The sequence below is a fragment of the Lampris incognitus genome, chromosome 11 (genome assembly GCF_029633865.1).
Source record: "Lampris incognitus isolate fLamInc1 chromosome 11, fLamInc1.hap2, whole genome shotgun sequence".
Classification (NCBI taxonomy): domain Eukaryota; kingdom Metazoa; phylum Chordata; class Actinopteri; order Lampriformes; family Lampridae; genus Lampris; species Lampris incognitus.
The window spans coordinates 57,941,058-57,951,893 of NC_079221.1; the positions used below are offsets into that span (position 1 = coordinate 57,941,058).

A 10,836-nucleotide genomic window follows, 5' to 3' on the forward strand; every position below is an offset into this window, starting at 1 on the left:
AGTGCTAAGTCTTTCTCTCTGTCTGTCTCTCTGTCTCTGTCTGTCTCTCTGTCTCTCTCTGTCTCTCTCTGTCTCTCTGTCTGTCTCTCTGTCTCTTTGTCTGTCTCTCTGTCTCTTTTTCTGTCTCTCTGTCTCTTTGTCTGTCTCTCTGTCTCCTTGTCTGTCTCTCTGTGTCTTTGTCTGTCTCTCTGTCTCTTTGTCTGTCTCTCTGTGTCTCTCTCTGTCTCTGTCTCTCTGTGTGTGTGTCTCTCTGTCTCTGTCTCTGTGTCTCTCTGTGTGTCTCTCTCTAGTTGTCTCAGCAGCTGGACAGTCTACTGGGCATGCTGTGTGTTGATGTTGCACCAGCAGATGGCGCGTCCATCCAGCTCAACCTCAAACTGCTGGAGGAGAAACTAAAGACAGTTGGTCAGTTGTTTTAAATATTACGACTTGGTCAGTCTGGAAGATTCTCCAATAAATGTCCGTTAATACATGTCCATTAAGTCAAAGAAGGTTGAATCAGGTCATCTGGACACAACGTTTATAGAGACGAAACGTTTCATCATCATCTAAGTGACCTCTTCAGTCTCACCTGACTGCAGGTGTCCCCACCCTTATAAACAATACAGTGACTGCAGGTGTCCCCACCCTTATAAACAATACAGTGACTGCAGGTACCCCACCCTTATAAACAATACAGTGACTGCAGGTGTCCCCACCCTTATAAACAATACAGTGACTGCAGGTACCCCACCCTTATAAACAATACAGTGACTGCAGGTACCCCACCCTTATAAACAATACAGTGACTGCAGGTGTCCCCACCCTTATAATCAATACAGAGACTGCAGGTACCCCACCCTTATAAACAATACAGTGACTGCAGGTGTCCCCACCCTTATAAACAATACAGTGACTGCAGGTGTCCCCACCCTTATAACCAATACAGTGACTGCAGGTGTCCCCACCCTTATAAACAATACAGTGACTGCAGGTGTCCCCACCCTTATAAAAAATACAGTGACTGCAGGTGTCCCCACCCTTATAAACAATACAGTGACTGCAGGTGTCCCCACCCTTATAAACAATACAGTGACTGCAGGTACCCCACCCTTATAAACAATACAGTGACTGCAGGTACCCCACCCTTATAAACAATACAGTGACTGCAGGTGTCCCCACCCTTATAATCAATACAGAGACTGCAGGTACCCCACCCTTATAAACAATACAGTGACTGCAGGTGTCCCCACCCTTATAAACAATACAGTGACTGCAGGTGTCCCCACCCTTATAACCAATACAGTGACTGCAGGTGTCCCCACCCTTATAAACAATACAGTGACTGCAGGTGTCCCCACCCTTATAAAAAATACAGTGACTGCAGGTGTCCCCACCCTTATAAACAATACAGTGAATGCAGGTGTCCCCACCCTTATAAACAATACAGTGACTGCAGGTGTCCCCACCCTTATAAACAATACAGTGGTACAACCACCCAAACCAACCACCAGTTTCATATGCAAATTACCATGACTATTAAGGAAAGTAAGGGCCCAGACACACCAAGCTGACTAGTGCTGACGAAGGCCAACTGTTGCGTCGCCTGCCATCTGGGCCAAAAAGTAGCAATTGAACACACCACAAAGACTACAGCCAACTAGCATGTACACTCCACACTGATTCACTAAGCGGAACAGCCAGTCAGAGTGATCTCTCTCCATGACGGGCTCCGCCGATTCAACCTGCTGAATTGGCCAAAAAGCTGCCGACGGGTCCGACTAGTGCCGACAGTGCGGAACACACCACAAACACTAAGGTCACAGATGCTCACCGGCGGCCCAACGTTGCCCGACTGTCGGCCTGGTGTGTCTGGGCCATTAACTAGAGTTACAGTGGTCATGTGTACTACTCACAGAGGGTTGGGGAATAGTTGCAATCACAGCATTGTAAGATGGTGACAGATGTACTCTTAGCCCCCCCCCCCCCCCGTTTCGGGAATGGTTGTTCCCTCTTCACATAGATGGCCTCTTTGACTCCCCATTCAAACCAGCGTTCCTCCCTATCAAGGATGGTCACATCCTCATCCTTGAAAGAGTGGCCACTGGCCTGTAGATGGTGTAGACTGTGGAGTCCTGGCCTGTAGATGGTGTAGACTGTGGAGTCCTGGTCTGTAGATGGTGTAGACTGTGGAGTCCTGGTCTGTAGATGGTGTAGACTGTGGAGTCCTGGTCTGTAGATGGTGTAGACTGTGGAGTCCTGGTCTGTAGATGATGTAGACTGTGGAGTTCTGGTCTGTAGATGGTGTAGATTGTGGAGTCCTGGCCTGTAGATGGTGTAGACTGTGGAGTCCTGGCCTGTAGATGGTGTAGATTGTGGAGTCCTGGCCTGTAGATGGTGTAGACCAGATGAACTGATTCAACCTTCTTTTGATTTCCTTACCTGGATTATTGAGCATGCTTAAAGACACTGTCCGTTAAGTCTTTCATCACTGACCTCTTCAGTCTTCAGAGGTCAGTGATCAGTGAAGAGGTCGGTGATGAGTGAAGAGGTCAGTGATGAGTGAAGAGGTCAGTGATGAGTGAAGAGGTCAGTGATGAGTGAAGAGGTCAGTGATCAGGGAAGAGGTCAGTGATCAGGGAAGAGGTCAGTGATGAGTCAAGAGGTCAGTGATGAGTCAAGAGGTCAGTGATGAGTCAAGAGGTCAGTGATGAGTCAAGAGGTCAGTGATCAGTGAAGAGGTCAGTGATGAGTGAAGAGGTCAGTGAAGAGGTCAGTGATCAGTGAAGAGGTCAGTGATGAGTGAAGAGGTCAGTGATCAGTGAAGAGGTCAGTGATGAGTGAAGAGGTCAGTGATCAGTGAAGAGGTCAGTGATGAGTGAAGAGGTCAGTGATCAGTGAAGAGGTCAGTGATGAGTGAAGAGGTCAGTGATCAGTGAAGAGGTCAGTGATGAGTGAAGAGGTCAGTGATGAGTGAAGAGGTCAGTGATCAGTGAAGAGGTCAGTGATCAGTGAAGAGGTCAGTGATGAGTCAAGAGGTCAGTGATGAGTGAAGAGGTCAGTGATGAGTGAAGAGGTCAGTGATCAGTGAAGAGGTCAGTGATGAGTGAAGAGGTCAGTGATGAGTCAAGAGGTCAGTGATCAGTGAAGAGGTCAGGGATGAGTGAAGAGGTCAGTGATGAGTGAAGAGGTCAGTGATCAGGGAAGAGGTCAGTGATGAGTGAAGAGGTCAGTGATCAGGGAAGAGGTCAGTGATCAGTGAAGAGGTCAGTGATCAGTGAAGAGGTCAGTGATGAGTGAAGAGGTCAGTGATGAGTGAAGAGGTCAGTGATCAGTGAAGAGGTCAGTGATCAGTGAAGAGGTCAGTGATGAGTGAAGAGGTCAGTGATGAGTGAAGAGGTCAGTGATGAGTGAAGAGGTCAGTGATGAGTGAAGAGGTCAGTGATCAGTGAAGAGGTCAGTGATGAGTGAAGAGGTCAGTGATGAGTGAAGAGGTCAGTGATGAGTGAAGAGGTCAGTGATCAGTGAAGAGGTCAGTGATGAGTGAAGAGGTCAGTGATGAGTGAAGAGGTCAGTGATGAGTGAAGAGGTCAGTGATCAGTGAAGAGGTCAGTGATCAGTGAAGAGGTCAGTGATGAGTGAAGAGGTCAGTGATGAGTGAAGAGGTCAGTGATGAGTGAAGAGGTCAGTGATCAGGGAAGAGGTCAGTGATGAGTGAAGAGGTCAGTGATGAGTGAAGAGGTCAGTGATGAGTGAAGAGGTCAGTGATGAGTGAAGAGGTCAGTGATCAGGGAAGAGGTCAGTGATGAGTGAAGAGGTCAGTGATGAGTGAAGAGGTCAGTGATGAGTGAAGAGGTCAGTGATCAGGGAAGAGGTCAGTGATGAGTGAAGAGGTCAGTGATGAGTGAAGAGGTCAGTGATGAGTGAAGAGGTCAGTGATCAGTGAAGAGGTCAGTGATGAGTGAAGAGGTCAGTGATGAGTGAAGAGGTCAGTGATGAGTGAAGAGGTCAGTGACCAGTGAAGAGGTCAGTGATGAGTGAAGAGGTCAGTGATCAGTGAAGAGGTCAGTGATGAGTGAAGAGGTCAGTGATCAGTGAAGAGGTCAGTGATGAGTGAAGAGGTCAGTGATCAGTGAAGAGGTCAGTGATGAGTGAAGAGGTCAGTGATGAGTGAAGAGGTCAGTGATGAGTGAAGAGGTCAGTGATCAGTGAAGAGGTCAGTGATGAGTGAAGAGGTCAGTGATGAGTGATGAAACTTTTCCCTCTCAATAAACGTGTCCAGATGAACTGATTCAACTTCCTGTGATTACTTAATGCAGCTTTAACATATAACACCAGGTCCATCACCTTTAACTAAAATACCTTAATGTCTCACACGTGGTGTTGCTGTCTGCCTGTCTGTCTGCCTGTCTGCCTGTCTGTCTGTCTGTCTGTCTGTCTGTCTGTCTGTCTGCCTGCCTGTCTGCAGAAGCCACCCTGGCATCTCTGAGAGAAAAGGGTCGGGTTTTGTTGGACCAGATAGCTAACCAGCCTTCCTGGTCCCTGGAAGACAAAGACAGCCCTGAGACCAAAGACAACATCCAGCATGTCCAGGCTGTCATGGAGGACATGCAGCTCCGCAAACAGAGGTACCACATCCACAAACAGAGGGACAGACCGGATCCTCTGCTGCTTACACTCGTCCACACTCCACTGCAGTCAACATGTATTTGTTCATGTTCACTTATGCTGGTGTGTGTGTGTGTGTGTGTGTGTGTGTGTGTGTGTGTGTGTGTGTGTGTGTGTGTGTGTGTGTGTGTGTGTGTGTGTGTGTGTGTGCACGCAGATGTGAGGACATGGTAGATGTCAGGAGACTGAAGATGCTACAAATGGTTCAGCTCTTTAAATGTGAGGAAGACGCCTTGCAGGTCAGCAGCCCCCTCCGGTGTCTTCATCTTGTCATCACCTCGTGTCTCCAGTTAACTCATGCCATCGCTGGTAGAAACCCGTCTCACGTGTCTTTCCTGATCCAATCAACCTGTAGCTTCACTAGGGTCATAACCAGCGGCCATACCAACATGGACCCTGGTTCTGCTGCATGACGGAAGCTAAGCAGGTGTGGGCTTGGCTAGTACTTGGATGGGAGACCTCCCAGCAAAACTGCGTTGCTACTGGAAGTGGTGTTGGTGGGTCAGTAGGGGGCAGTCTTCCCTCTGGTCCTAATAGATAAAAAAAATCCCAATGCCCCAGTGCAGTGATGGGGACACTGTGCTGTAGGAGATGCCGTCCTTGGGATGAGACGTTAAACCGAGGTCCTGACTCACTGTGGTCATTAAAGACCCCGTGGCACTTATCACAGAGAGTAGGGGTTTCCCCGGTGTCCTGGCAACATTCCCAACCTGGCTCTCTCCATCTGGCCACCTAATCACCCCCCATGTAATTGGCTCAATGATTCCTCCCTCTCCACCTCAAGCGGATGTGGGGTGAGCGTTCTGCTATGCACCACCAGGTGGTGCTACACATTGGTGGTGGTTGAGGTGAGTTTCCCCCTTCACTGTGAAGCACTTTGGGTGTCTAGATAAAGTGCTATAAAATGTAATCCGTTACTATTGTTAACCTTAAAAGAAGACATCCACTGTATTTACCCCCCCACCCCCCCATCAAACCTCACGTAGTGTCGGACTGCATCCGTACTGTTGGTTTACCGTCGTGTAAAAGGGAAAGGATGTTCTTAGAAGACGCTTCATTGCATTAGCCTATGTAACTCAGGTGATTCAAAACATTTACTGCCCCTTTTAAACATTGGACTCTTCTAATAGCATTCATTCCAGGTGTTGTTCTGGCATGTCAGAACCTTCTAGTGGTTCCTCCCTCTCTGTTGTTCTGGCATGTCAGAACCTTCTAGTGGTTCCTCCCTCTCTGTTGTTCTGTCATGTCAGAACCTTCTAGAGGTTCCTCCCTCTCTGTTGTTCTGGCATGTCAGAACCTTCTAGTGCTTCCTCCCTCTCTGTTGTTCTGTAATTCTGTCATGTCAGAACCTTCTAGTGGTTCCTCCCTCTCTGTTGTTCTGGCATGTCAGAACCTTCTAGTGGTTCTTCCTTCTCTGTTGTTCTGTCATGTCAGAACCTTCTAGAGGTTCCTCCCTCTCTGTTGTTCTGGCATGTCAGAACCTTCTAGTGGTTCTTCCTTCTCTGTTGTTCTGTCATGTCAGAACCTTCTAGTGGTTCCTCCCTCTCTGTTGTTCTGTCATGTCAGAACCTTCTAGCGGTTCTTCCTTCTCTGTTGTTCTGTCATGTCAGAACCTTCTAGAGGTTCCTCCCTCTCTGTTGTTCTGGCATGTCAGAACCTTCTAGTGGTTCCTCCCTCTCTGTTATTCTGTCATGTCAGAACCTTCTAGTGGTTCCTTCTTCTCTGTTGCTTTGTCATGTCAGAACCTTCTAGTGGTTCCTCCCTGTCTGTTATTCTGTCATGTCAGAACCTTCTAGTGGTTCCTCCGTCTCTGTTAGTCTGTCATGTCAGAACCTTCTAGTGGTTCCTCCCTCTCTGTAATTCTGTCATGTCGGAACCTTCTAGTGGTTCCTTCTTCTCTGTTGCTTTGTCATGTCAGAACTTTCTAGTGGTTCCTCCCTCTCTGTTGTTCTGTCATGTCAGAACCTTCTAGTGGTTCCTCCCTCTCTGTAATTTTGTCATGTCAGAACCTTCTAGTGGTTCCTCCCTGTCTGTTATTCTGTCATGTCAGAACCTTCTAGTGGTTCCTTCCTCTCTGTTATTCTGTCATGTCAGAACCTTCTAGTGGTTCCTCCCTCTCTGTTATTCTGTCATGTCAGAACCTTCTAGTGGTTCTTCCTTCTCTGTTGCTTTCAGAACTTTCTAGTGGTTCCTTCTTCTCTGTTGCTTTGTCATGTCAGAACCTTCTAGTGGTTCCTCCCTCTCTGTAATTCTGTCATGTCAGAACCTTCTAGTGGTTCCTTCCTCTCTGTTGCTTTGTCATGTCAGAACCTTCTAGTGGTTCCTCCCTCTCTGCTATTCTGGCATGTCAGAACCTTCTAGTGGTTCTTCCTTCTCTGTTGTTCTGTCATGTCAGAACCTTCCAGAGGTTCCTCCCTCTCTGTTGTTCTGTCATGTCAGAACCTTCTAGTGGTTCCTCCCTCTCTGTTATTCTGTCATGTCATAGTAGTAGTAGTACTAGTATTAGTAGTTGTACACCACCTCCACTCCACCTAATGATTCACTTGTGTGTTTGTTACTATGTACACACACACACGTGTATATATATGTGTGTGTGTGTGTGTGTGTTTGCGTGCGTGCGTGCGTGTGTGTGTGTGTCTGTCCTTGCAGGCGGTGGAGTGGTTAGGGGAGTTGCTAGAGGCCTTGTTGAAGACTCATATCCGGCTGGGAGAGGACTCTCAGGAGACCAAGAGCATGCTGGACAAACACAGGAAGTTTGTTGACGTTGCTCAGGTCAGCTACATTTGTCCTCACACATCCTACATTCATCACACATCCTGCATTCATCACACATCCTGCATTCATCACACATCCTGCATTTATCATACATTGTGCAATTATCACACATCCTACATATATCACACATCCTACATATATCACACATCCTGCGTTTATCACACATCCTATATTCATCACACATCCTGCATTCATCACACATCCTGCATTCATCACACATCCTGCATTCATCACACATCCTGCATTTATCATACATTGTGCAATTATCACACATCCTACATATATCACACATCCTACATATATCACACATCCTGCGTTTATCACACATCCTATATTCATCACACAGCCTACGTTTATCACACATCCTATATTCATCACACAGCCTACGTTTATCACACGTCCTACGTTTATCACACATTCTACATTTATCACACATCCTACATTTATCACACATCCTACGTTTATCACACATCCTACGTTTATCACACGTCCTACGTTTAGCACACATTCTACATTCATCACACCGCTGGAAATTTGCCTGCTAGTTGTTGTTAGTCTGTTGTTAGCTCCGTTGGAGGTGTACATACATGTGAAAATTAGGGCGGAGGTGGTTGCAACATGGATGCCCAGTTGTTTGTAATGGAAAGATTCTGATGCCGTCACACACACACAGCAAGAAAAAAATACCACAAGTGTCCGTAAGTCAAGGCTGGACTGGTGTCTACCCCAGTAGACGAGTCCAGTGGTATCCGCTGACCTCTCTGTGTGTCTGTGTGTGTGTCTGTAGAGTACCTATGACTATGGCCGCCAGCTGCTGCAGGCCACGGTGGTGTTGTGTCAGTCGCTCCGCTGTACGACACGCTCATCAGGTGACACGCTGCCCCGCCTCCACCGTGTCTGGAAACACTTCAGCGTCACGGCCGAGGAGAGACTCCACCGCCTGGAGCTGGCCTTCACCTTCCACACCGCCGCCGAGAGAGTACGCACACACTGCTCGCTGTACCTTGATGTCCACCCTCCCTCACACTGATGTGTTTACTGCTCAGTCATATTGTGATATTAGTTGTAGTGTAGTGTGTGATTATAAGAGGCAGAGTGTGTAAGAGTCCTGCTAGGCTGACAGAAAACTTCCTGAACTTTGACCTCAATGTTCAGGTCCTCCAAGAGGAGGATGGGCCGGCCGAGGAGGAGGTTTTCGAGGAAGTGGACACAGTGGGGAAGACGCTACTGGACAGGCTCGCCATACCAGTCATATTCCCCGATGGGTAAGCGCGCACACACACACACACACACACACACACACACACGTGTGTATACTATCATTTTCTGTTAATTGGTTGGACTTTTACTTCCACATGTCATCTCTCTGTCTTTCCATCTCTCTCTCTCTGTCTCTCTCTCTCTGTCTCTCTGTCTCTCTCTGTCTCTCTGTCTCTCCATCTCTCTCTCTCTCTGTCTCTGTCTCTGTCTCTCTGTCTGTCCATCTCTCTGTCTCCCTGTCTCTGTCTCTCCATCTCTCTCTCTCTCTCTCTCTCTCTGTCTCCCTGTCTCTCCATCTCTCTGTCTCCCTGTCTCTGTCTCTCTGTCTCTCTGTCTCTCTGTCTCTCTCTGTCTCCCTGTCTCTGTCTCTCCATCTCTCTGTCTCTCTCTCTCTCTCTGTCTCCCTGTCTCTCCATCTCTCTGTCTCCCTGTCTCCCTGTCTCTGTCTCTCCATCTCTCTGTCTCTCTCTCTCTCTCTCTCTCTCTGTCTCCCTGTCTCTGTCTCTCTGTCTCTTCAGGAGTGAGCAGTATTTTGGGAGTCCAGGGGAGATGACATCAGCTGCTGAGGTCATCAAAGAGCGTCTGCTGCTGGTGGAGGAGCGCAGGCTTCAGCTACATGAAGGGGCGGAGCTGCACACACAGGGGGAGGAGCTGGATTCACAGGGCGTGGACCATCAGGAGACGGGGCTGGATGTGATTGGGGAGGAGTTAAACGAGAGAGAGGAGGACGAGCTACAAGAGGAGGATTTGGAGAGAAGTACCCAGGATGGCTAGTCATCAGTAACACCTAGCAACCCCTGATGATGGCAGTAATAATAATCATAATAATAATAACAATGATGATGATGATGATGACGATGATATTGTTGTTATCATTATTATTATCATCATCTACTTCTAATGGAGCGCCTCAGTTACTCACAACACAGGACTGCGCCAGAAACTGATGCCCAAACATAAAACGCAGCATTTGTACATTTAGGATAAGAAAGCTAAGCTGTGTGTGTGTGTGTGTGTGTGTGTGTGTGTGTGTGTGTGTGTGTGTGTGTGTGTGTTTGTGTGTGTGTGTGTGAGTGTGAGTGAGTGAGTGAGTGAGTGATTGAGTGTATGTGAAATGTAGTTTCCCAAGTATACTTTCCCAGCATGCCCCTGTCTTTATCTGTGTTTGGCGTCTCTGTGGTGCTAACTCTTACCAAGGCTAGTTGGCTTCGCAGACATCCCATGATCCATTTAGAGCTGCTGCTGCTGTTTTCCAGAGTGCCTTGCTCAAAGGCACGTGGCAGTCTGTGGGAATCAGACTAGGACAGTCCTGTGGGTATAGGAGGTGACTGGACAACAGATGGACCACCTACCAATCTGAGATACAGACTGGGAATACTGGGCCGACTCCAGTGTCGTCTCCCAGTTCTCCTGCTGGGTCTGCTGGGATTAGCTCATGTCTTCTTTTTATTCCCTTCATTTTCCCATAACTCCATATTTCATGTCTGGAAGAGATACAGACATATCCAGAAGAACCTAGTGACTGATCATCTTGTCATCCTGTATTCATGCCTTTAAAGAGGTCAGACGTCATGGTAGTCTCCGGAAGGACAGGAGAAGACAAGGTCCCTGCAGAGGTCACCATGGAGGCGAGCGGTCACAATGTTGCTAAGTTTGTCCTGCCTCGTCTCCCATTGTCGCCCCGTGTGTCCAGAAGCAAACGGCCACAACACCAGATGTCTACAAATTGAGATTCCCCCGTCGTTGACTTGTACCTCTGAGCTTTAACACAGTAGTATCAGTGCTCTTTCTACCCCATGGCCACCAAATACGCTGTCCAGAGAGGAGGTGAGGTCATCTGTCAGTCAGAAGGCAGATCGTGTCCTCAGAAAGTTTGAGTCGGACGCTGACAGCTGAGTATTTGATTACCAGAGACACTAAACTTCAGTTTATTTGCTGTTTTGTATCTGTAAGTGTGGTCTGTGTGTTTGAGCAGCAGACCTGTTTAAGTGTTGCCATGGCCTTCATGTGTATAAATAACCATATCGTCATCTGAATAAAGTAGCTGCTTCACGTCTGTGTCCAGAACAGATGGAGGCTGATATCGGAGATGTGGTTCATGTTTCCTCTGTAGGTCAACCAGCTGAACAGTAGTGACATTTTGACTGCAGTACT

The 10,836-nt window shown here is 47.9% G+C and overlaps 1 protein-coding gene across 1 annotated transcript in view; it reads left to right on the forward strand.

Annotated features, from left to right (window-relative positions):
* The window catches only part of sestd1 (SEC14 and spectrin domains 1), a 63,480-nt gene extending 53,376 nt beyond the window's left edge, over positions 1 to 10,104 (forward strand). The window contains exons 13-19 of the mRNA XM_056289263.1: positions 291 to 405; positions 4,448 to 4,607; positions 4,805 to 4,886; positions 7,297 to 7,419; positions 8,210 to 8,401; positions 8,578 to 8,687; positions 9,201 to 10,104. Of these exons, the coding sequence (XP_056145238.1) occupies positions 291 to 405; positions 4,448 to 4,607; positions 4,805 to 4,886; positions 7,297 to 7,419; positions 8,210 to 8,401; positions 8,578 to 8,687; positions 9,201 to 9,456 (1,038 nt within the window). The 3' untranslated portion in view covers positions 9,457 to 10,104. The remainder of the gene's footprint in view (positions 1 to 290; positions 406 to 4,447; positions 4,608 to 4,804; positions 4,887 to 7,296; positions 7,420 to 8,209; positions 8,402 to 8,577; positions 8,688 to 9,200) is intronic.
* The last annotated feature ends 732 nt before the right edge of the window (positions 10,105 to 10,836 follow it).